General features: G+C 41.0%; 1 protein-coding gene across 1 annotated transcript in view; it reads right to left on the bottom strand.

The window, feature by feature from the left end:
• Positions 1–410: 410 nt before the first annotated feature.
• The window catches only part of LOC105938969 (cingulin-like protein 1), a 70,354-nt gene continuing 44,196 nt past the window's right edge, over positions 411–26,568 (bottom strand). Inside the window, exons 7-22 of the mRNA XM_036140697.1 lie at positions 14,292–14,570; positions 12,899–12,994; positions 12,645–12,800; positions 11,255–11,356; positions 10,372–10,430; positions 8,529–8,676; positions 8,340–8,444; positions 6,518–6,670; positions 6,270–6,437; positions 6,010–6,183; positions 5,428–5,517; positions 5,261–5,344; positions 5,054–5,172; positions 3,447–3,555; positions 2,911–3,074; positions 411–1,911 (exon numbers count right to left, since the gene is read on the bottom strand). Of these exons, the coding sequence (XP_035996590.1) occupies positions 1,791–1,911; positions 2,911–3,074; positions 3,447–3,555; positions 5,054–5,172; positions 5,261–5,344; positions 5,428–5,517; positions 6,010–6,183; positions 6,270–6,437; positions 6,518–6,670; positions 8,340–8,444; positions 8,529–8,676; positions 10,372–10,430; positions 11,255–11,356; positions 12,645–12,800; positions 12,899–12,994; positions 14,292–14,570 (2,127 nt within the window). The 3' untranslated portion in view covers positions 411–1,790. The remainder of the gene's footprint in view (positions 1,912–2,910; positions 3,075–3,446; positions 3,556–5,053; positions 5,173–5,260; positions 5,345–5,427; positions 5,518–6,009; positions 6,184–6,269; positions 6,438–6,517; positions 6,671–8,339; positions 8,445–8,528; positions 8,677–10,371; positions 10,431–11,254; positions 11,357–12,644; positions 12,801–12,898; positions 12,995–14,291; positions 14,571–26,568) is intronic.

The following is a 26,568-nucleotide window of genomic DNA, read 5'->3' on the forward strand; positions in this document are numbered from 1 at the left end:
AAAATTCATGTATTACTTAAAAAAAAGGTTTAATTTTACTTCAGAAATTCTAGTTCTTACAGAAGCTTAAAAATCCAAAGTAGAAATTAAGACGAATACTGTAATAGAGTTTACTACACCAAAAAGTCAGTTTTTTCAGTGTAGGTGTGGAAAAAGTTCAATTAAATTTTATTTATATAGCGCCAAATCATGAAACATGTCATCTCAAGGCACTTTACAAAATCAAGTTCAATCATATTATACAGATTGTATGTGAGACATTTGCACTAAAAACAGAGATGAACATTTTCCTAACTTGTTTGGTGGAATTTCTTTCCTATTGTGTCATTAAAATGTTTTTAGGTTATTGCCTCCATGTGTTTCTCCTGATGGTGTTTTCTCTGTACTTTTTGAAAAAGAAATTACACGTGTCAGATGTCAAAGACTTTAATTGTAGGTTTTACCAAAGAATGAGAATGGTGTGAAAAATAAATACCCACAATCAAAGAACATCAAAACTGGTTTTACAGAAATATTTTTGAAACTTTGCAAACTGTTTTATCCTTTAAACCAAGTGTAAGAGACAAAGTGTGGCGTTTCGATTTAAAACCTGATGTTTGTGCTCATTTATAATAACAAAAACACTGTAAACATGGCAGAATTTCAGGGTTAGGAGTCTTAACGAGGGTTTAGTACAATGAAACAATGATTTCATTTTATTACAAACATCAAAAAATGTTGTAAATTAATCACAATATTAAAAATGGCTGACAGGCTGTGTTTTAGTACCAATCACCTCTTTTGTTGTAAAAATGATTTTAGCATTTTAAGTTTGTGCCCATGAACAGAGTAAACTGGTTTCTGCCCTCCCCCAAATGACATTTTCAACATTTAACTCTGGAAGAGCTTCTTTACAGATAGTTTCCACAAATGGCAGATTATTACATTAATACAGCAGCAAACCCTTTAAATATGCAAAAAAAAAAAAAAAAACTTAACTCTAAAAGGTTTATTTATTTTTTTAGAAATGTCCCAGAAAGACTTAAACAATCTTCAAAACACAATATACGTATATATAAATAATATTTGTTGTGATTGAGTTGAAAATAGCCACGATCCAGTTCAAAGATCCCTCAGGTATCCCACAGAGACCCTTTCTCGACCCTGTAAAGCATCATAAAATACTGCAGATACACGCGTTCCTGTACAGAAGATAAAAACATCTCAGAGTGATGACCGTTTCTATCAAGTAGAAAATCTACTCCTGAATTTCTAAAGCTTATTCTATCCTAACGACATGCTAGAGGGAGAGACCGAGAAACTCAAAGGCAACTGAAACATGTTTCATCAGGGATGCTCCTGTGTTGTTTCAGTGCAAACAATCCTATAAACAATAATAAAAAAGAAAAAGCAGCTGAGCCCACAAGGAGCATCAATATGAAGTGGTTGTAGTTCCTGCTGTTCGCCAGCAGAGAGAGACATTTCCGGGGCTTTCTAAGGCAGAGCTGAGGAAGCGGGCCCTGATTATGGGCCAAGCTGTCGGGTTAACCTGTAATCTTTTAGTCTTGTCATGGCAGGAACAATTTGAAAATAAAAAAAAACTGTTTGCTACAACCTAGCACCAAATTTCATCACATATTTTCAATGAATTTCTTAGCTAGTTTCAAAGTTTTGAGAACAACTTCTCAGCAACACAAGGTTATTTCCAACCAGCCAAATGTCACTTCTGTCTTTGTGCTGCTGCAGAGCTGGTGGCGCAGATTTTTGTAAAATGCAATCCATTTCTTCTGAGCAAGGCGGCGCCGGACGGGTTAAACTTTAGTTACGTTGGTTGGTTGTTCATTTAGAAGCTGCCCGTCATCCTCTTCGTCCACGCTGAGGTCCAACCTCAAGTTATCCAAAGTCTGACGGATCGTCAGGTTCTCCTTACGTCTGTTACAAAAGCAGAACACGTCATTAATTTCCTAATTTATGGAGAAAAATAATATGTGCAGCGTTTTTATAAACAGTTTTACCCTGGAAAGAGATCTCAATGTAAACTGTCCCTGAGGCTCCAGGTTAAAACTAGGCAGAACATTAAGAACTTTTAGAACTTAGTGAAGAATGTACTGTATATTTCGGACTATAAGACGCACTTTGTTTCCTGTGACTCAGTCAGGTATGACTTATATACACATTTTAAATGGTAATTCGTACTGACCAACAGGAACCAGTACTGTCTGTGGCCACAAGAGGGTGCTCTAGGTTTGTGAAAACTATATTCTGCTCCTGTACCACTTAAAGATTTATTGAAACATTAACTTTTAGACAACAAAGACTGAACACATGTTTGTATGTTGTTTCAGTCAGCAGAGCGTTGCGTGGTGAAGGTTGAAGGAAACAGACCGAGACAGAAACCTGTTACTGGGCTGTGTGTGAAGCTAATAGCAGCTAGCGCTAGCTTACAGCTCTGTTGTCTGGGCGAGTTACAACTTCTCTGATGCAAATTAGCTTTATGTTGCTGTGAAACATCCGTGTCGTACTGTTAGCTTAGCGTGTAGCACTGTCACTGGCTAATATCAGCGTAATTTTGACAACTTTCGGCCAGTTATGCTGAAATTCTGCTGGTTGGAGTTGCTAATTTACCCCATTTAACCTCCCATGTTATTTAGCCAGTTGTGGATGCAGCTGTGCAGTTGGTTTACCAGATTAAATGTTAGGTTTTAGTCGGATTGTGTGAAATTAATATCTAGATATATGTAGTCTGGTGCGACTTTTCCTCTTTATGACGCATTTTTTGACTGATGCGACTTCTATTCCAGAGCAACTTATAGTCCAAAAAAATACAGTAAGCGTGACTCGTGAACATCGTTACTGCTTTGGTGTGATAATAAGAGGCCGATCAGGCTCGTTAGGGAGGGTTTAACCTTGAATGGTCTCTTCAGGCCTTACTTGGTTTGCAGGTGCTGGTCGAGCAGCTGCCTCTGCAGTCGGCTGTTGGTCTCCCTCTCCTCAGTCAGCTCCCTCTGGACGTGGCGGTACTGCGCCTCCTTCCTCGTCCCCTCCTCCTCAGCCTCGTTCAGCTGACGCTTCAGGGTGCGGATCCTCTGGGTCATCTGCAGAACCAGCAACACAGATCGGCTCTTTAAAAAGTTAATTTTGTCATTGTGAGATCCCAAATATGGATAAACGATGTGAGCTGATGTTTAGCATTCTCATGAAGACAAAGACTAGCATGCTAACAGTTAAAGCTGCAGCTACTGACAGTTTAACTTGTTAGCTTTCATCCTCATTCTGGGCCAGAAGGGCACATTTCTGGTGATTTGACCCATTATGTAAATTCTAATTATCATTTTTTATACTGTACTGCATGTCTTTGCAAGAAAGATGCTGATTTTTAAAGACTTCTGTTTCATTTTTGAGGTGAGGAACGCTTTGCTGCCCCCCTGTGGAGGAAACGCGTTGGTTTAAGTGCAGGTGCGCATTACCAGGTCTTTCTGCTCGGTAGCGATGCGATGCTCCTCCTCCAGCTGATCGCTCAGCTCGTTGATCTTCCTCTCCAGTTTACTGATGGTGTTGGTCAGGGTGGCTTTGTTCCTGCAGAAACATCAGACCGACCATCAACGTCTGCAGAAACTCTGCAGCTTCCACCTGAAGACGATCAACATCTCCGGAGACGTCGAGTCTTTGAGGGGCGAGTCAAGGACAAATCTCCCCATTTATCATATGTGGTTCAAAATGTGTTCTTTATTTAACAATTATCTTTTAACATTTAAGACATCCTGTAAAAATGTTAGACACTTCTTTAATTTGTGTTAAAAATATAGTTGTTACCTGCTTAGAATAGACCTTAAATTAAGGACATATGTAACATCTGTTAATGTCTGGGTCTTCCTCTGGTGCACCATAAATAGTCAGAGGATTTTTATGCTCCTTTCTAGTCTAAACTGTAAACATGTTCCAGAGTCTAAATCACAACGTAAATGAATAATTTTTGAAACAAATATTTCTGAGACCTCTTCCTCTTCAACAAAGTCAAACAAATGAATATATTTAACACATGCTATATAAAAATGCAGAAAACATGATATACATTTTTTAATCTCACGTATTAATCACAATACAAAGACAATTTGAAAGCCTAATGTTTTATTTTGTATTTTTAAAAGTAACCAAAAAAGATTTTCTTTTCTAAAAAAAAAAAAAGTGAAGTTTCTTCACAATTACGTAAATCATAATGTGTCAAACTCAAGGCCCGCGGGCCGAATCCTTTTTTGGCTCTCGAGGGCCGGATAAATTGCCTTATCATGACTTAAAGTAGAGGCATATATCCTTTTAAATTATATAAAGTGGCTAAAACTGAGCCTCCTGTAGCGAATGAGTTTGTTTAACTGTGTAGTAACAGCATCCAGCCACTAGATGTCAGTTTTTCTCCAACACATTAAAACAACCCAGAAATGTCCAAGAAGAGAAGAAGTGATGCAGAATGATGAGTTTAAAGTGTAAATCACCCTAATATCAACTTTCTTTGCAGATAAACTGTATAAACTGGGCCTAAGGTGCTACTTTTATGTTACTGGGCTTTTTTTTATATTTCTATGTGAACTGAAATTAAATGAAATCAAAAGTATCATCTATACACATGTAACCGGCCCTTTTAGTGACTTCATGATGCCAAAGTGGACCATATAGAAATGAGTCTGACTCCCCCGGCATAAATGATTAACAATAACAGCTGCCGATTTAACATCATTTGGGAAATGCTCCAACGTGATTTCTTTCAGTTTGGGTTTACAGCAGGACGTCTTCTGACAGATGACGGCCATTTTTTACAATAACAGCACTTTGTGACTGAACAGTTTGCTTGTTATTACTGAGCTGAATGCTCCATCTTTGTTTGATATACTCCATCTTCTTATTGCTTTGTCTATTGCAGTTCTTTCTGATTTATTCCTCTTCTTGTGTACGATGTGCAGATGATGGCTAACTAGCATATTTACATGCTGTCTTTAGAACTCATGTTGATTAATATGCATTAAAAATGAAATAAAAAATGAGCAAACGGCAGAAAGGCCAGACTTCCTGTTGGGCTCACCTCTCCTCGGCTCTCAGAGCGTTCTCCAGCTCCTTGGCTCGGGTCTCGGCTCTGGAGACGACGTCCTCCTGGACCCTGGAACTCTGCAGGTCCTCCACCTCCAGACGAAGCTCTCTTAACTGCACCGACGCAGAAAAAATTAATACAGGGCACGTCACCGCCGGGGACGGCACCGACCGCTGAGGGCGACGTTGACGAGAAGGTTACCTGTCTCTCCATGAAAGCTTTCTCCGTTTCCAGCTGCTCGTTCAGCTCCTTCTCCTGGATCAGCTTCAGCTGCAGCTGCTCGGTCTGCAAGCAGAAGAACATATTAGCGGCCATCTTGGTCAGGTGTCCTCCTGAGAACACCTCCGTCCTGCTGGCAGAGCCTCTACCTGCTCGATGGCTCTCTTCTGCTTGGCGGCCCACCGCTGCTCGCTGTCCTGCAGCTCCTCCAGCTCGCTCTCCAGGTCCAGCACCTTCTCCTGTTGAACACAAACATGTTGATCCAAACACCTGAACTTTGCCAACAGCCTGGATTTCCCATATTAGAAGCGGGGCAGATACGGCGGAGACGACAGCATGGTGCATATTAGGGATTGTGGCATTATGCACGCTGATTGTTAAACAGGATTTGCATAATTAATACCCCATTAACCCCAAACTCTGATGGTTTGCATGTCTGATTAATTCGAGTGGACATCTCTGTTTGAGTCATGGGTTCCTGGTTCAGTTCAGGCATAAAAAAACATTTTGGAAAGGAAGGAGGGGAAAAAAACATGACTTTGATGCTTATGTCACCAGAAACCAGACGGATACTTTCTACAGCAGATGTCTTAAAAAAAAAGGGAGACTAACTTACTTAGTTAGGGTTAAAAAAGGCTAAGTTTGTCCTCTAAACATCAACGTACCCGGCACAGACTAATAAATGGGCCTTTTTCCTGCAGGGGAACCTCCGGGTTGGCGTCAGAACGTACCTGAGACAGTTTGAGCTGCTTGATCAGGTCTTCTTTGACCTGGTTGGTGGTCTGCAGCTCCAGGCTGAGATCATCCACCGTCCTCTCCGCCTGCCGGCACTGCAGCTGCAGCCGCTCCCTCAGCTGGATCTCGTCCTCCAGGCTGCGCTCCTTATCTATCAGCTTACCGGTGACCTGCAGCCGGACAGAAACCCAACCAGAACCTGAAGCGACGGCTGAAGCCAGAGCCTCCAGAGCGTCATAAAAGAGCAGGTAGATACCTCTGCGTTGAGCTTTTCCACCGTCTGGCTCAGTCGCTGACACTCCTGGTCCTTCTCCAGAAGACTTTCCTCCAGCTCCTCCACCCGGTCCTGGGCGTCCTGCCGTAGCTTCTGCTGCAGGCTCAGTTCTGCAGAGTTCTGGGTGGACATCTTCAGGGCTTCGCTGAGCTACAAAACACCAAAAGTTCGTTACACCTCCTCCCAGCGGCTCAGGGGACCAGAAATCCACCGGCCAAACATTTCCGCACCTCTTCCTCCAGCCTGAGGATGGTGCTGTTCAGATCAGACGTCTTCTTATCGTGGGTTTCTTTGGTCACTTTCATGTCCTCCAGCTCTCTCTCCGCCAGCCACAACTTCTCGGCCAGGCTCTGAGCGTGCTGGCTCTGCTTCTCCAGGTTGTCCTGAACATAAAAAACATCAGCAGAGAAAAAACGTCAAAGTTCTGCCTCCTGGTACGAGACCCAATCTGGGTCTGAAAACCAGAAAACACAAAAACTTTAGGATCAGGAAACCAAGAATGATGAAGACTGTGGAGGATTGTCATTTATTACTCAGCGTCTCCACGGACCTCACTAAATTTGGTCTTTTAATGTTTTTAACTTTTCTTTAACTCTGAATTTAGCTAATTAAACATTTAATTAGATAAACAGTTTTTTAAAGGTGCATAGCCGCGTTAGTTGACTTTTTTTTAATTTTTACGTCAGTAGCTCCCTCTGGCTGCAAACAAAGCTTTTATGAAAGATGTTAATTTTCTGCTGGCGTATTAGTTGTTATTTTGGCGTTTTATGCTTTGATTTTGCTCAATTTGTTAGTAAGTAAAGCCTTTAGTGTTTATTTACAATAACAGAGGAAGTACGTACTGCTCATGTGCAGCAGGGGCTAAAACAAGGAAGCGGCTAACGGCTATTAGCATCTCCCAGCGAAACAATGCAGAAAGGTCCAAGATCCAGTGAAAAAAAAAATAAAATATGATTCCCAGAGGGAAAAGCCTGTAAAGTCTCTGGGAATCCAGTCTGAACGTTGGTTTTCACTGAAGCTAAACCTGCCGAGGCTCAGATGTGACGCAGAGTTGACTGACTTTAGTAAATGTTCTGATATGAGGCTCTTAGAGTTGCTGTAGATCGTTTTATTTAATTAATAACGTTGGTCTTCATCACGCTGAGCTGCTGCTTTACTGTGAGGCGTTGCAGAGGGTCAGGCATGGTCTGACTTTACTTACAATTTATTAACTATTAAACAAACCGACATTATGATAGTTCTGCGATACTGCCACTAGATGGCGCCACATCTGTTTATTTCTGGTAATCGCGCCCAGTGCTGGGGCTATTTATCCACAAATAGGACCATTTTAGGACCAAACATTATCAGGATGGAGGCTTGGTGTATATAACCTTATTTTATCCTGATAAAATGGTTTTTGGTCTTTTTTTTATAAGCATAAAATGTTGCTATACACCTTTAAAAACAAGAGTCTGATCCAGAGTGAAACAGATTCACCTAAAGCCTTTTGGTGAAAATTGTGGACTGTAACCAAAGTTCAGCACCGTTTAACCCGGTTAGTGAGGTTGTTCTTACTGACGTAGAATCCTGATACTCCTAATTCATGATCAGAGCTGAACAAGCTTTTTGGATGAAACGTGAAGCGTCTTCAAAAAACCACAGAGGTCCAGACGCCTTCTAGAAACAACAGGAACGATGTTTGGTGGAGGTTAGTTAAAGCTTTCACACCCAAAAACACGGTCTGGCCTCTGGAGCACGGTGGTGGTAGCATCATGCTGAGCCACAAACTGGATGGGAAAACGGAAAAGGAGGATTTCCTTCACCTCAGATCAACAGCTGGGTGGTTAAAACCTGGATAGAGTTTTATATCAGGACAATTAAACTTTCTTTCTGAGGTTCTGACCTCAATCCTGTTGAATTTAAGTCAAATACGCAGCCAGAAAGATGCCAGAAGCTTGTTGATTGCCACTAAAAGAGCCGAGACCCACGGATCCAGACGTTGGTGGTTCAGATGTTCTCCATTTGAGCCTTTAAGTCCATGTCTGAGTACAACAGCCCCTCTGGACCTACCTCAGCATCCTGGATCTTGTTCTTCAGGGACTGCTGGAGGAAGTTAAAGGCGTACTCCTGAGTGTTGGCCTCCACCATCACGTCCCGGGCTTGCTTCACCTCAATCTGCGGACAGAACCGACGACGTCACTCCGACTGAAGGCCAAACGTGCACCACCTCCGGATCTTTGTGCGAACCCGACGTCTCACCTCCATCTCTCTGCACCTCTCTCTCAAGGCCTGGGTCTCCCGGTCAATCTCTATCATCTGCTCCCTCGTCTTCTTCAGCTCGTTGTTCAGCTGCGCGTTGTTCCTCAGCAGGTCCTCTTTGCTCACGATCAGGGCGCGCATCTCAAACCTTCAGAGAGGAATTGAACCGTTACCCTACGAGTCTACGCGACGGTGAGAGCAGCCATAATGTTTACGTCAGACTTCACATTCAAGGAGCTACAAACCGGAATACACAACGCAGAACATCACATTCACACCAATTTATGCCATTTAGTCTGAACCGAAGGATTTCATGCGTTTTCAGGTTCGTCTCACCTGTTGATGACCCAAAATATTGGGTCCTTGACATTTTTAATCTTAATATCCTCATTTATAAGCGAACCCTTAACCTTTTTTACGTATTCCAGCAGTAAATATATGAACCTATAAAGAGTTTCAGAGGTTTTTGGGAGCCATTGCTTCTATGGACAGACGTCAAGGTGTCCAGGAGACTCGTCAGGAAACTTGTCACAGAAACTAAAATGATCTGATGAAGCTCCATGCCGTTACAGAGTCTGGCTGGATGCTCCTTCGTCTCTCTGCTCGGTTTCCTCCTACAAAGATCAGAAGATAGTCCACGCTCCCACTCTGACGGCAGAAACAAGGAGTTCTTGTCCGCTTCGTCATCGTTTTGAAGCACCAACACAAGAGTTCGGCCTCAATTAGGAATCTGCAAAGGCTGCAGTTCAACGGGTTTTCTGAGGAACCCTGGAGCCCTGAGGAGAGGACGCTGCCTGTGGAAAAGCTTCAGCTAAGCCCCGTCTGTGAATGTTAAATGTTGTGAAGCAGCTGGACGGAAAGTCTGAGGCCAGGATTTAAAACCAGGAAAAGGTCCTTCTGGGTCAAGCACAAGGTTTTGGCCAGGAGCAGCAGAACTCCAGAACCTTGATGTCTTGTTCCTGACTGAAAGAAAAGGAAGGAGAAGATGGCTGTAGACAGACCTGGGCATCGCCTACAACAACGTGGATGTTCCCTTCAGTCTTTCCTGAGGAAGAAGAAGCTGAGCTGGTCCAACTAAAAGGTCCATGCTCATGAGAAATGAGATCCTGAATATGCTGGTGAAGGTTCTCAGTCATCCAGGTCATGGTCATTCCAAAAAAGTAAAAAACAAAGCAACTGGACTTAATTCCGTAGTTGAAGACGTTTCGCTTCCTCTCCAGGAAGCTTTCTCAATTCAAAAAGTCTGGAGTAATGTGGAGTACCAAGCTTTATACTACTGCCCAAATAAAGGCCTTGGCTTAGACAACATGCAAATTCATCTAAGCCATTACAGGCCTTTGTTTGGGCAGTAGTATAAAGCTTGGTACTCCACATTACTCCACACCTTTTGAATTGAGAAAGCTTCCTGGAGAGGAAGCGAAACGTCTTCAACTACGGAAAACAAGTCCGGTTGCTTTGTTTTTTACTTTTTTTGAGAGATCCTGAATAGAAACGTCTGAAATGAGGCTGGTCTCTGTCTTAAACATCAGAAGGAAAGGTCCGGTGTCCAGATGTGGTGTAGCTGCTGCTCCTCCACATTAAAAGAACCCTGCAGACATTTCTGGAAGTCCAGTCCTTGAGGACTAGTCTCCTACAACCTCCACTGCATCCATGGGCCAACAGACACTGAACTACCTCCTCAGCGTTGAGTCAAGCTCTTCAGAGTCCTGCTAACGACCTAATTATTTGATGCAGCTGTGCTGAAGCAGAAATGTCGATGCAATCGCAGGAAATTGGCCCTGGACTGGAGTTTAACACCTCAGGTCTGGACTTTCCAGAGACAAAGCATGAAACTCAGTCTGACCTGATCTGGTTCCGCTCTTTCTCCATCTCCACCATCTCTGCCTCCAGGAACGCGTTGCGCTGAAGAAAACACACAAAACATGAGATTAATGAACCTACACTGTCATTTTGATGCTGTTAAACCCCGGTATGTTTGGTAGCACAGTCAGAACCTCATGGTCCATCAGGACCAGAACCTCACGCCACAAGAACAGCTTTTTCCCATCTGCTACCGGTCTTATGAACAAGGTCAAGAGCCGCCTATGACACTGGACACTGTCTCTCTCCCCCGTTCAGGACTACAAGCTTCTGCGTTACATTAACGCACAGTCTACTGAATGTATATTACTCCTGTATATATATTGATTTTATTCAATTTTACTTTATTTTATTGTATTCTTATTTCTGTCTGCACCATCAACACCAAGTCAAATTCCTTGTATGTGCAAACCTACTTGGCGAATAAACTTGATTCTGATTCTGATGGAGCGCATTGAAGCCCAAAGTGGCAGAAATAAAACTAAACTCTGGGTGGAAATGTCCTCAAGTGTTTAACTTCAATGCCAAAGTTGGACCAATCGTAGCCTAGATGTCAATGGACAAACTAATACTTTTCCAGTTCATGTTGGGTAACACATTAAAGAATGTATATGTCTGCATTCTTCACACACAGGGTGTAATATATGCAAATGTCTGTCTTTGCGCCCCTTTTTAAGCTAAACTTTCTACCTTCCACTCAACTTTCCATTAATATTTGCTTGGATAAAGCTCTCCGAGCAGCCAGTGTCCCTAGCCATGAACTTTGTAGCGTACTCTCCTTGTGGAGACCGCAGCTTTCTCCATATGGCCATAAAAGTCACATTTCTGTAAAATTAGCAGAAATAAGAGAGTCACTAAAGGTCCACCTTCTGACAGCTGTCCAGCTGTTTGGTCAGTTCCTCCACGTAGTTTCTCTTGTTGGGTGCTCCCAGCGTATTAGAGCGCATGCTGTAGTGAATGGGCGCCACCTGCAGGTGAAACATGTGAACACGTTAAAAACACGTGGAAACAGTTTATCCCATCAGAATATATGTTAAGGGTGCCAATCCAGAACGCAGCCATTCATCATCTCACTTTCTAACCCTGTTCAGATTTACATGACATATTAACCTGTTTAGTGGTTGCTATGGTGATTCCCACTTTTCTCTCGGGATTAAAAGTTGCATAGCCACGTTATTTGACTTTCTTTTAATTATATGTCAACAGCTCAATCTGGCTGCATACAAAGTTTATATGAAAGATTATCACGTCCTTCTGGCGTGTTAGTTGTTATTTTGGTGTTTTATGCTTTGATTTTGCTCAATTTGTTAGCAAATAAAGCTTTTCATGTTTATTTATAATAACAGAGAAAGTACGTACTGAGCATGTGCAGCTGGGGCTAAAACAAGGAAGCGGCTAACGGCTATTAGCATCTCCCAGCGAAAAAAATGAAGAAAGGTCCAAGATTCAGTGAAAAAAATAAATAAGAAAAATATGATTCCAAGAGGGAAAAGCCTAGAATGTCTCTGGGAATCCAGTCTGAACGTTGGTGTTCACTGAAGCTAAACCTGTCGAGGCTCAGATGTGACGCAGAGTTGACTGACGTGAGTAAATGTTCTGATATGAGGCTCTTAAAGTTGCTGTAAATCGTTTTATTTAATTAATAATGTTGGTCTTCATCACGCTGAGCTGCTGCTTTACTGCGAGGCGTTGCAGAGGGTCAGGCTTAGTCCAGGCATTATTTAATACTGATTTATTAATTAAGCAAACCAGCATTATGACAGTTCTGTGATACTGCCACTAGATGGTGCTAGATCTGTTTATATCTGTTCATTGCACCTGAGAGCTAATTATTTTTGGCTCAAAAAGGACCATCAAAACACTATCAAGCTGGAGATTTGGTGTATTTAACCTTATTTTATCATGATCAAATGGTTTTTGATCTTTTTTTATATAAGCATATCATGTGGCTATGTACCTTTAAGGGGGACAGGAACCTAGAATTTAAGCCTACAGAAGGAATGAGTCAGATATAACCGGACTTTATGGTGTCCAGAGATGTAAACATATTTCTCTGCAGGATATTTTACATTAGAAGTTAAAAATAGCCTCTGACGTAAACGTTTATAAATACATTTATAAAAGGTTTTACTAATGAAGTTTGATGAATAAAATAAGGCCAATTAATACAGAGGAGAATCTGAAGAGGAAACATTGCGTTTGCCTCGGCACCCTTAAAGAAACAGGAGTGGGTCAGAAACAGGAGTGGGTCAGTACCGGGTTGTTGATTTCAGGTTTCCTCCTCAGGGTGTCGTAGGTGGAGAATCGGGCGCGGGGGGCGGTCAGCGTGGCGGAGGGAACCCCGATGGGACTGGTGCTGCGGCTGTTGAAGCCGTACAGGTTCATCTCGGAGTTGGCAGGAGAGAGTCGGCCCTGAAGGTGGAAACGGGAACAGAGAAGCTGGTCAGTCAGCAGAAACCCCCCCCCCCCCGCTCGGGTCAACACATCTCTGCAAACTCAAAGCTACAAACCTTGAACTCGGTCACCCTGTATGAAGGGTTATACTCCAAGGAGGAGGTTGTGTACGGGCTGTTAAACGCCCTGGGGGGGCTGTCGATGAGGCCCGCCTGCAAACAACCAATCAGGCGTTAGGATTCCAGGAAACAGGAAACAGAAAACAACTTTAGTCCAAACAGAGGCGAGGTTCTGATGAGCTGCGATCTACGAGACCTCGACAGGACGTCGGTCTCAGCTGAAAATTATTGTTTCATTTAATTTCTGCTGCGTGACAAATTTACGTCTCACACTTAGAGTTATAAAGAGATCAGAAAGATTTTTTCCAAAATAAAAGAGATTGATTGAAGCTGAGACGCTGTGCTCTGATTGGAAACTGTGAGACAGCCGGCGGAGAGAGAAACCTTCAGTCTGTGTTTCTTCCAGAAGGTGGCGCTGTTCATAAACTGGAAATGAGAGATTACATTATGCTCATTCTGCAAGGGACAAATAATGCTTTAACCAATCAGTTAACGAGGAGAGAGCCTGCTTCACTAACGAGGAGGCGGAGCCTCAGAGACCATGAAGCTCTTTATACTCTGTCAGGTTTCTGAAACTTGGTTCAATTTTATTTACAAAAATAATTAGTAGGACACATTTTTAGGACTTTTACTTTTTATTCACATTTATTTATATCAGATTTTTTTACCCATTTATTTAAAAAGGTGAAATGTAATCTTAAAAATTCTTTAATTTAGAAATTTGTTTTTTAAAGATAAATATTTCTTTTACTACAAATAATTTGACATTGAAAACTTATTTTTAGTAGTAAATAAATTATGTTTTTCCTACACTAACAAATATTTAGTGATATAACCCTAGAATGCATGTTTACTTTACATCAAAATATGCTAAATAAATATATATGAAACATAATTTTCACTATTTCCAAATACAAAAGTTTTTTATATTCATATTAATTCTATTTATTCACCTATTTGCTTTAAATGGTTTTCACAATATCTGAGTGAAATAAAAATTGCTCTCCTGAAGTGAACTTAGTATCCTATCCTTAGGATAAAGTATCCTAAGTTAAAAGATTTTAAATCTCAGCTTCGGTAGAAAAAAGGTTTAGAAGATTAAATAAAGTAAATACAAGAAGATCTGAACTTATTCAGACAGTTTCTTGTTGATTTATATTAAATTAATGTTTTTAGTAACAACTGAGGATTTAACCATTTAATTGTGTAATTTTTTTTTCAGATTTCTGCAGTGACTTGAATCTGTTCCTTTCTCTTCCAGGTGATGGCGCTGTTCGCCAACCGCTGCCGTCACTCTGATTCTTATCTCAGCATCTGGGCGTCGCTCGGCCCGCCGTTAATCTGCCTCAGCTCGCTCCCTCACACACACACCGTGGTCTTCCTCACCCACCCGGTCAGAACCCGTGTCCCAGTCCCGCGAGGCCAGGGACTCCAGGGACCCCCGGAAGTTGTTGGCCCCCAGCCGGGTGGCCTCCCATCTGGGAAGCCTGGGGCTGCTCTCCCCGCCTCCTGGACCGTTGGCCTCCCTGCTGCTCAGCCCGTTGGTTTTCAGCTCGTTGTTGATCATCAGCTGATACTTTGGGCTCTGGGTCACCGTCGTGGCTCTGGGCGTGGACGGCTCTTCCTCAGACGGGCTGTCCGACTGCTTGTTTAAGTCGAGCTCCGACTCCTGGAGGGAAAGAAGCAGAGGATTCAGAGGGAAGGCGGAGATCTGGCGGAGTAAATCGCTCGGTGCAGATTTCAGGCGTCTCATCACCGACGGCCCCGAAATGAAGGAATGGATCAGCAAGAGCAGGATTGGGAGAGTTTAAAGCATATATAATGGATGAAGATACAATTTGTGGTCAACCCCAAGTAAAATAATGAAATGGCAACCATTAGAAAACATCCAGCTCATTGTTCGACTTTGCAAGCAATCAAAATGTCATTGTTGTGATTTTTTCCAGATGAACTCAAGAAAGAAGATGGAGAAAACACACCCAGCCTTCCTATTTGCTGCTTCATTTATTCTGCTGTAGTTCATCTTCTTTGTCCAGACTTAGAAATGAGGAATCAAACTTTTTGTTTGTCATTTTCCGAGGCCGTAAAGTCCCTGCAGGTTTCTTATGATGTGTCGTTTAGTTAAAACTGGCCTAAAGGTTTGTTTTTCCAGACTCCAGGTGGTCGACCGTCACGTCATCGCGCTACGCTAACCGCGCTAACGGCGATGGAAAAGCTTCACGGAGCTTAGATAGAAACAGAAGCCAAGAGCAGGACAGCGTGCAACAAATGCATCAGTTTAAATCTTTAAAAAAAAAAAAAAGTCATTATTACCACAGAGAGGGAAAACAGAGTGTTCGGTCTCAACCACAACCTTCAATGTATTTTATTGGAGTTCCATGTGATGAACCAACATAAAGTAGAACAATTATATGGAGAGAAAATGTTTAAAAAAATCTTGTGTTTGTTTGCATTCAGTCTCAACCAGTTCTGAATGTCTTACTGAAACTTTTTCCTTTTCCTAATAAAACAACTCAACCTTTGGACTTTGACTAGGCCGTCCCATAATAGCTCTGGCTGCATGTTCAGGGTGCTCGTCCTGCAGGACGGTGAAGATCTCATGTCTCCTGTAGCCTCTAACAGGTTTTCCTCCAGGGTTTGGTTTACCTGTACCTGCTGGAGTCACAGATCCCCACAGCATGACGCTGCCACCACCATGTCTCACATTGGTCTAATCCAGCAGCGTCTAAAGTCAGTTCTCCAGGTTCAGCTGGTTCAGCACAGCTGAGACTGACGAGTGTTAATTAACGGACGTCTGCAGACCTTAATGGTCGACTGAGAAGGTGAATCATCTGAACTGGACGTGTTGGAGCACAAACAGATCCAGAACAGGCAGGAGCCCTGCAGGCCCGGAGCTGGACACGCCTGGTCTAATCTGAGCACAACATCATATTTCTTCCATGTTTTTGCGGCGTCTCCGACACGACTGGTCATGACGGGACTCCTTATGACCGTCTGTCAACGGCGGCCATCTTTATTGTCAGATTCTGCGGCACACTATAAGTCGTTGTGCCGTCAAAAGATTCTCCTGATCTGTGGATCTCTGCGGTGTTCAAAGCTTTGTGACAAAGTCACCGCACAGTTTTTAGCGTTCTTGGTTAAAATTAAACTATTTCAAGCTATTTCCTTCTGGATAATTTTCACCTAAACTAGTGCATTCTCACAAACTCCCACAGGTGCTGGGTACCAGGTATTAAATGTTCACTTATATACAGTAAGCTTATAATTTATTTATTTATTCATGTTCTTTCACTTTCTTTTTTCAGGTATCACATTACACATGTCATCTTACATAATAATATATATGATTTAGCAATGGCATCTAGGTGTTATTCGAGTGTATCTGTTGCTTTATGTCTGTTGGTTGTGCTGTTCTTTTTGCGTCTCTTTCCAGGTGATGGAGCAGACAGAGGACGTTTTATCATTCTCTCCCTTTTATCTCTTCTTTCTTTCACCTCTACTCTTTTTTTTCTTTTTTTCCTCTTTCTCTCTCACTTCTTGTTCTTCCTTTACTCTCCCATTGTAATGTCCATATAATTTGAAATTCTCCCTGCAGGAATCATAATAAAGCTATTTACAAGCATAAATCAAGTGGAGCACTATGGCGAAAGCTGTTTGCTCCACTTGTAAAAGCAAAATCTGTCGAGCTCTATCTGGCATTGAGACATCAATTCCTATTGCCATATTGCTAGACAGGACACTGGGAGAAGAAAAAAAAATTTTAACTAACCTTTATGCAGCACTTTATGTTAATCTGTCACATTAAGATCCAATAAAATACAGTTTTTGGTTGTAACCAGACAAGATGTGGAACAGATCAAGAGGTGATGTAGGAGGGAAAAAAATAAATCAAAGATGAGAACATCAGTCGATTAGATGCTTTAAAGGTTTGATGTGGGATTTTTTTTTTTTATCCTTCCGGTAGGATCAACGTTTTAATCATGCAAATAGATGTTTGATGAGCCCTTAATTTCATGCCGCTGTGACATCGTCAACCAGAAAGGCGCAGAGTTTCCTTGATTGGTGCGGAAACGGCAGATCGGCTTCTCTGGATTTGATTCTTCGTGTCTTACCGATCCCATGCCAGAGTCAGCCACCGACTCGTTACCAGACTCGGGAGTTTTTGGTTTGCTCGTTGTTGCTGCTGAATCGGCCTGCTGCGCGCCGCCCTCCACCGGACAATCAATTCTCGCAGCTATCGCGGACTTGGCGCCCGTCTGTCTGCCGACGCTGGGAAGCGGACGGCCAGCGTCTCCGGCGGGACTTGGTGTGAAAGGACTCAGCTTGGGCTTTGGGACGTAGAGCGCCTCCATGGAGACAGCCTTCACCACTCGGCCGGCTCCAGAGCGAGGGCTGGAGAACGAGTACGGCGTCGGACCCGAGAACCTGCTGATCAGGTCTTTGACGCTGTCAGCCCGCCGCAGGTTTGAACCTCTGGACAGGCCGACGGCTGCTTCCTGGCGCCTGGTCTCCTTTACCGCCTTTTTACCGGGAGTCAAATGGGCGCTTACTGGAGACGAGGAAGAACCGGGCTGACGCTGAAAGAGGTAAACACAATAAAAGAAGCTCGTCCCCGGAAACAACAAAGAAAAACTGTTAGGAGGGAAGCGAAGCCATGTTCTGGTTGATGGATACTGTAAACATAGACCTGGTAAATATTAACCATCAATAGGAGGAGAACAGACAGAAAAATACAAGTTTCAGATTTTAGCACAAACTCCTGAGTGAAAAAAGTTCAGCTGCTGATGAGAAAAAATGCTGCACTGCAAAAACAAAACTAAAAATAAGTCAAATCTTCTTGAAATAAGTGTATTTGTCCTTGATTTGAGCAGGAAAATAAGATGTTTTGCCAATGGAATGAGATTTTTACACCTAAAATAAGAACAACTCATCTCCATCATCTTATTTAGAGTGCAGTTTATCCAATTGTCTCATTTTAGGGATCAAAATACTCGTTCCATTGGCAGATCATCTTATTTATGTGCTCAAATCAAGGACAAATGGACTAATTTCAAGAAAATTTGACTTATTTTTAGTTCAGTTTTTGCAGTGCGGGAACATGTCTGACCTCGCATGGCCTGAGTGCAGAAAAAGACACAAACAAGTTATTTTCTGACTCTAAAGATGCCCAAACATCTAAGAGGCAGATACAGAGCAGTACCACATAACAAACGGCAGCTCATCTGAAGACAAATCATTTAAAAGGCTTCCATTATTTATTCCAATCGGCTCAAATACTTTCCCCAGTACTCCAAAATCAGGATTTTAACTTTAACTCAAAGCCTCTTCATTGGTACCAGACCAGACTGAATGCTCCAAAACTAACTTTCCTATTCTGAAACCAACCAAGCCAATTTTCTCTAAAGACAATTATTTAAAAGGTAAAATACCATCATCACCTGGTAAAATCACATAGGAAGAGGCAGGAATCAGCAAAAACATCCCCGCAGCATGATGCTACCACCACCGTGCTGCGTCATTCAGTTTGAAACAACAAAAAAATATAATTAGCCAAACACCAATCTGAGTTTATATGAAAGGCAGTTTTCACAATTGTGATTTAACTTTTTACAAGGACAGAAAAACTATCCAGATCAACATGTTTCAATGTGAAAAAGTCATTTAGAACCAGTTGTGGAACTAACTCCCAGTTTTGGTCTGTGAGGCAGACACCCCGTCTACTTTTAAGACTAATCTTAAAACTTTCCTTTGTGACAAAGGAATCACTCTACTGATTTCTACTGTTCTCCAGTTTTGCATTGCATTGAATTGAAATGACTGTCGTCATTTCAGCTTTTAACTTTTAGTTCTCTGTCATTTTTCTCTTCATAGAAGGTACACCTGGTCTGGCGTTCTGTTAGCTGTGACATCATCAGGGGAGGCAGATCATCCTCTATTACCATCTAACATAGAAAGTACTCCTGGGTCAATGTGAGCTTCTGAGCTTTCTGTGTCTCTGCTCTGTCTTCTCTAACATAGAAAGTACTCCTGGGTCAATGTGAGCTTCTGTGCTTTCTGTGTCTCTGCTCTGTCTTCTCTACCATAGAAAGTACTCCTGGGTCAATGTGAGCTGCTGAGCTTTCTGTGTCTCTGCTCTGTCTTCTCTAACATAGAAAGTACTCCTGGGTCAATGTGAGCTGCTGAGCTTTCTGTGTCTCTGCTCTGTCTTCTCTAACATAGAAAGTACTCCTGGGTCAATGTGAGCTGCTGAGCTTTCTGTGTCTCTGCTCTGTCTTCTCTAACATAGAAAGTACTCCTGGGTCAATGTGAGCTTCTGAGCTTTCTGTGTCTCTGCTCTGTCTTCTCTACCATAGAAAGTACTCCTGGGTCAATGTGAGCTTCTGAGCTTTCTGTGTCTCTGCTCTGTCTTCTCTAACATAGAAAGTACTCCTGGGTCAATGTGAGCTTCTGTGCTTTCTGTGTCTCTGCTCTGTCTTCTCTAACATAGAAAGTACTCCTGGGTCAATGTGAGCTTCTGAGCTTTCTGTGTCTCTGCTCTGTCTTCTCTAACATAGAAAGTACTCCTGGGTCAATGTGAGCTTCTGAGCTTTCTGTGTCTCTGCTCTGTCTTCTCTAACATAGAAAGTACTCCTGGGTCAATGTGAGCTTCTGTGCTTTCTGTGTCTCTGCTCTGTCTTCTCTAACATAGAAAGTACTCCTGGGTCAATGTGAGCTTCTGAGCTTTCTGTGTCTCTGCTCTGTCTTCTCTAACATAGAAAGTACTCCTGGGTCAATGTGAGCTTCTGAGCTTTCTGTGTCTCTGCTCTGTCTTCTCTAAGCCCCAGTGGGTGGAGGCAGATGAGCGTTCACACTGAGCCTGGTTCTGGTTCTGCTGGAGGTTCTCCTCCCTGTTAAAGGGGAGTTTTCCTCTCCACTGTCGCTTCATGCATGCTCAGTATGAGGGATTGCTGCAAAGCCATCAACAATGCAGACGACTGTCCACTGTGGCTCTACGCTCTTTCAGGAGGAGTGAATTCTGCTTGTCGGGACTTTGAAGCAATCAACTAGTTCCTTTATATAGGAAGTTTTTGACCAATCTGTATAATCTGATTGCTTTTGACTTTGTAAAGTGCCTCGAGATGACATGTTTCATGAATTGGCGCTATATAAATAAAATTGAATTTAACCACATTGTGGGACTGTCCAGCATGAATTACGTCTGGACCAGACTAGAGCTTACAGCCCTGATCTCAATGATGTGCTCCTCATCTGTTGTTGAATTTATTTAAAGCTGCAGCAGCGTTTAACTTTTTAAAGAGAAAGGTGAAAGCGTGTCTTCTGATGTCTATACGCGTGTAGAAAGCTGCTGACAGGCTAACTAAGCGTGACTTTGGGCTGATTGGACACATGAGCTAAACATGGACATATTTTTCTGAGATCAATATGGATAATGGCTCTCTGGCCTGTTAAAGCCCGGCTACGCGCGGTGCTTGAAGGCTTATTTTAACATTAGTAAAGTGCTTTTTCTCCTCCACGCATGCCGTGTTCAGGCCGTGTAGATGTTGACTGATGCATTCATTATGACATGTAGCCCAGTGCGCTGTGTGTTTCCATCCTGACATAAATCCCTCTTGAGAAACTGCAACATCTGCTCACTCATGAAAAAATTCCCAGTCCCCCCCCCCCCCCCCCCGCACAACACGCAGCTTCCCACTTTCTCACACACATAAAAAACAGATAAACAACATGAAAAAAGATATGAGATAATAAAATAAATAACCTTTTTTTTTTTTTTTTAGCAGATATATTAGAAGAAAAAAAAAAAACAGAAAATGTCAACTGTATTTTTTTTTTTTTTTTGTGGCTTTTGCCAGAAAAATGCCTCTTGAATAAATCCGACTTTAATTAACAGTCATAACAAGGGAGCTGATGCCACTTAGAGAAATGAAGTGGCGGACGTCCAGGGGTTTAACTTTCCAGATTCGAAGGTCCAAAGCACGGAGTGGCCTTAATCCGCGGACTCGCCTGACCGCCTCCCCCAGGGACGGTGGGCTGAAGCTGGGGTGGGACGGGAGCCCAGGCCTAAGAGGGCTGAGTGGGAGGTTGGCTGTCTGGGGTTTAGGATCATTGCTAATCACTCTGGTATTAAAATGTCCACAGGCCGTGGTGGGATTAGCTCCAAGCTGATGACTTTTAAAGTTATTATTTTTGCCCCAAGAGCTCAGCCCTCTGAGTTCAGGCTTCCTGAGCGCTGTAGTGTGAGAGACGGGCTGAAAGCTGCAAAAATGGACATTTGTTGTCTTCGTGCTGACAGCAATACGTTGCTTTTTTTTTTTGCAATTGAGGGGAATTTTTGATTTGCGCCAAATTCTGTTAAAAAGTAGGCAGAATATTGAAGATCACGGCAGATCTTGAGCATTTTCATTCACAATTTTTGCTTGAAAGGTTGTCTAATCCTTTCATAGATAGGTAGACTGCTACCTAGTGTGCTAGATGGATAGCATTTTTTTTTTATCCAGTAAAATTATTTAAAAACAGTCACTTTAAAAACAAATTTGTAAATTATTTTTAATAAAACTAGAACCCATTGAATTCCTCTTTTTAAAGAGAGTTCATATTTTCTAACCCGGGTATGGATACCAAGCTTAGACGCTACCGTGTTAGTTACTACATAATTAAAATGGCTTGAAACTGTTAAGCTACATTTTTAAAACAAAATTGTACAATACCAACACATATTGCGTTATTATATAAAGCAACCACCTTTTCAAAGCCAGTTAATTAAAAGTAGTGTTTTACCTAGCTAAATAACTCTCTTGTTTTAGCTAGCTAAATAATAAGCTCAGCCACCATATTGAGTTGCTGCAGCATAAATATTATCAACAAATTAGTAAAACAAAGTATTTCAAAAAAGTGTGCCATATTGTGCTTTCCTATGGTAAGGAAACTTTAGTTCCCCATTAAAACAAAGGATTCAATATTTTCCATTCCTGGTATAGCTAGCTAGATGGCTACCGTACTAATATATACCCATATTAATGCAGAATAAAAGTAGATAAAAATCATTAAACTGAAATTTTAAAAAATAAAACTTGACTTATAACTGTCATTTCATTTTCAAATAAATGGAACAAGGACAAATCTAATCTTGGATAGCTATTTCTCTGTTTAATTAGCTGTTCCTGGAATGAAGACAGACAAATTATTGAATAAATTGAATTTAGAAACTGTGTTTTACAACATAATTGTATAGTGGACATTTTAAGAACACTAGCAACGATTGTTTTCCTAAATAATTAACATAATAGTTCTTAAAACTCATTAACATTCGCAGGATAGTTGCTGGTTAAAAATGGAAATGAGATAAACTGAATTTAAAGAACACAAGTATTACAATATTATTAGATATTAGTACAAATACATTGAATCTTAGTAGCATTACGTTTAATAAATAAGAAAATAAGTAACTGTTATTTGTAAAACAGACACTGTTTACAATACTTCTTAAGGCTTGGCATGCAGCTAGCTAATTATCCATTATTAATTAAAGGACAATGAGGACCGAAATGAGGCAGAATTAAATTAGGTGAATAACAGTATTTAAAAAATAACGTCACTACACTGTTTTCACACTAATTACGGATAATTTTTATCCTGTACTAAAAGCCCAATTTCTCCATCATCTTATGCCCAAACTAATAATTAAGACTGAGACACCAGATTTACCTCTTTATCTAAAACAAAAATAATAATAAGCAGATTTGCACTGACTGAACATACAACGCCGTTAAATGTCTCCATGTCTAAACTACTAAAACAATTCTAAGTTGTCCGGCTGAAACCTGGACACTCAGAAATGCTGCTGGCACATTTATTTTAGAGCTGGATTCCCTGCAGCCTCAGTGCAGTAACAAACATATGGCAATAAGCTGAGTGCCACCTGACCCAGATATACAGCAGTGATGCATTCTGGGAAATGCGGTGAAAGCCTCGCTGATGTGCGTCAGCATGCAGGGTTTCTCTAAAGCGCAGTGAAGGAGGATTTCACCTGCCGTGATGTCACTCTGCATCATTAGACGGCAAAAAAAATAAATTAAGTTTTATGACTTATGAAAATGGGTGGGGGGGGGGGGGGGGGCACGTCCCACACCAGAACCTTAAAAGAACTCGGATCATCAACAGAACTTTGTCACAACCAGCGAAACATCTGCATTTCTTTCAGCCGGCGACATTCTGAGTTGGATTTGCTGCAGATATTTAATTCAAAATATTATAAACTAGTGACTGACTTACAAGTTAAATCTGTATAATACACTTTTTTTTTGATACTCCGCAAATAAATGTTGTGTTTGTCTGATAATCATGGCTCCATCTCCATAAGATCATAGAGGAGGAATTAGTTTGGAGTTAAAAGTTAGGAATGATTTTGAGGTAAAGTTTAACTCAAATAACAGGAAACTGCACAAAATACGACATACAGCATTTATCCCTGGTTGGAGACGATAAAGATTAGGGTGATGGTAAGGAGCTCATTACTACAGATAAATCATGAAGCTGCCAGAGGAAACATGCAAAAAGCAGCTCAGTTACTATAAAAAGGGTCTGAATGCTGGAATGCCTATAAAAGGGTTTTTCCATTAAACATTCAGAAGGATAAAAACATGTTAAATTAGTTAAAACTGACACGTTTCTTGTTCTTTTTGGGAAACAACCCCTCATCTTTCGACGGATACTTGTCTAATGTCCAATCAGAAACAACTTCTACCTTTAAATCTGCCAGTGGTATTAATCATTTTGGGCTCAACTGTACTGTGATTAGATTTTGGTAACGACAACCACGAAAACTGCAACTTATTCATTGAGTAATTGATTTTTTTGTTTATTTCAACCTATTTTCATTTATTTATTTTTATCTTTTTGCTTTCACATATAAGACTGAAGCCGAGGGAAACGTGAAGCTCATTCAGCTCCAACAACACCAAACAATAAAATATTTACATTTATCCCTTAAAAAAACAACTAAAACCCAACAACTAATGACCAAACTTGTACCTTTTACTGCTCTGACTAGCAGCAGAAGGTTTTATCCGTGTTTCTACATCCTGGTCGGATCACTGGATCCAGCAACAACTTTTTAATTCAATCACATCTAACCCTGTTGGATTAATAAGTGATAAAGATGTTGTGATTATGCAGAATGAGGCGTGGGAAGCAGAGAATGGAGGGCGGTGGGTCCTCCCCTCTCCTGCTGAGACTCAAAACACAAAACCAACTGTGGTTATTATTTATAAAATCAAAAGATTGTTGGTGAATAAATATTTTGAGGGTTAGAAAAACGCATTAAGCTAAAAATCGGAGACATCTGTCAGCGTGTGAACCCAGGTTTTAATAGGCTGTGACCCAATTCCCCTTAAATCCACCTGATTATACGACAGCAGTCGGTGGATTTTGATGAATGTAAATATTTAATTTTTTCATACTTCTGTATTAATGCAGAATATTTTGGGTTGGATTTTAATTTTTCACCATATTTTAGTTTCTATTGTTTGAGCAGTTTTGTGGCATTAGCAGGGTCTGAATACATTTGCACTGAAAAAACGGAACTAAAAATTAGTAAAATTTTCTTGAAATTAGTGTATTTGTCCTTGATTTGAGCAGGTAAATAAGATTATCTGCCAATGGAATTAGTATTTCGACCCCTAAAATAAGATATTTAGATATTCTGCCCTCTACATAAGACTATGGAGATGAGTTGTTCCTATTTTAAGTGCAAAAATCTCATTCCATTGGCAAATAGTCTCATTTACCTGCTTAAATGAAGGACAAATACATTAATTTCAAGAAAATTTTACTAATTTGTAGTTCCGTTTTTTCAGTGTGACTTTCTTTTTTCTCTTAAAGTTGTGTTAAAATCCAAAATGTCCCCTTTTATTGCTTTTTTTTTCAATCCCCATAAATCTTCCAATTTGTCTGGATGGAACAGAGGGAACAGTAAATACATGAAACAGATTTTACACTAAATAAATATCTTGTATTATTACTTATTTACATGTGCAGATTAAAAACTAATCAGAGTTGAGCATCTCTGCTTGGTTTGGCCTGGATCATTTAAGGTTGACCGTAGAAGATTCAGGAGCCTTTTTTCTGAAGTAATGATGATTTAAAGCTCTCTCTTACACATTAAACCTGTAAATTACTGCTAGCCCAGAGGTGCACTGCAAAAAGAGAACAAAAAGTAAGTAACATTTTCTTTCAATAGCTGTATTTGTCCTTGATTTGAGCAGGTAAATCAGATGATCTGCCAATGGAATAAGATTTTTCCACTTAAAAGAAACAACTTGTTTCAATCATTTTATTTTAAGAGCAGTTTATCTTATTATCTTATTTCAGTGGTAAAATTACTCATTCCATTGGCAGATTATCTCATTTCCTGCTCAAATTAAGGACAAAAACACTAATTTCTACAACATTTTACTCACTTTTAGCTCTCTTTTTGCAGTGAATGACAACTTTTGCTCATTAGCTGCGATTATATTTGGACGGTGCGTACCTGGATCGGTCATCAGCACGGATCAATAATACAACCTTTGTTACTTGAGTTATTTGAATTTAGTTTGTTGGTCATTCAGCCTGAAGGGAAAATCGTGATCAGAAAGCTCAGCCGAGCGTTTTTTCGGCCAGACTTGTGCTCCGTAGGGGAGCGTGGATTAAAACTTTATCATCAGGAGTTCAGGATCCAGCGCAGGTTCTGGACTTTTGGGAGGGCGATCCAGGAAATGGTGCGTTTTGCGTCAGAAAGCTGCGATCGGACGGAAATCCCAGTGTTGTTTGCGACTCGGTGCTAACGGCGGCACGCTGGCAGCCGGCCCGTCGTCTGTTTGTGTTTAAACGTCTGGAGTTAAACTGTGGTGACACCTTGACAGGTTTCCTCTTATAATAAGACTCCAAACCAGGTTTCTTCCCTCATCATTTCCCATCACAGCTCTGTCATCTTATTATGGGTTGCTTTTTTTTTGGGTGCATTTTTTTATTTTTTTTTATTTGGGGAGGAAGGTGTGCGTTTGAGTGTGTGCGTGACAGACAGAGCCAGATGAGCGGGCAGATGTTTCCTCCGTCTCTCCTCAGACTGTCTGAGGAAGACTGACAACAGCTGGAGCGCTGCCAGACACATAAAAACACACGCGTGTCGACAGTCACTCATGTTTTCATACCTGCACCCATTCACATGTTGGTTCATCTCGCTCCCAAGCAACAGCAGCAGCTACTGCACTTATTTCTCTTCACTTGTCAGATGATTAAATGTGTTTAAGCCAGCCGAGGTCAGAGAAATGCTGTTTAAAAATTAACCAATTTTATTAAAATGGCAGCTATTTATAAACTATGGTCTTTAATTAAATACCAAAGTTGTTTTGAAAGGTCTAATGTACCTTAATGGAGTTTATTTTCCTTAGTATATATTGTAATAACTCATTATTATTATTATTATAAACCATGAAAATTCTTCATACTTTGCAAACTGATAAATTATAGATTTTCATATCAATGTTTGATCGACTTAAAACTACATTTTTCAGATTCACCTAAAACCAAATTACTTTGAATAGTTTTTAATACCAACTTAAAAGCAACCTAACAGCAACTCAACACTGGCATAATATTTAAACATACTACTAATAATAATAATACAA

This window comes from Fundulus heteroclitus, chromosome 8, assembly GCF_011125445.2.
Source record: "Fundulus heteroclitus isolate FHET01 chromosome 8, MU-UCD_Fhet_4.1, whole genome shotgun sequence".
Lineage (NCBI taxonomy): Eukaryota > Metazoa > Chordata > Actinopteri > Cyprinodontiformes > Fundulidae > Fundulus > Fundulus heteroclitus.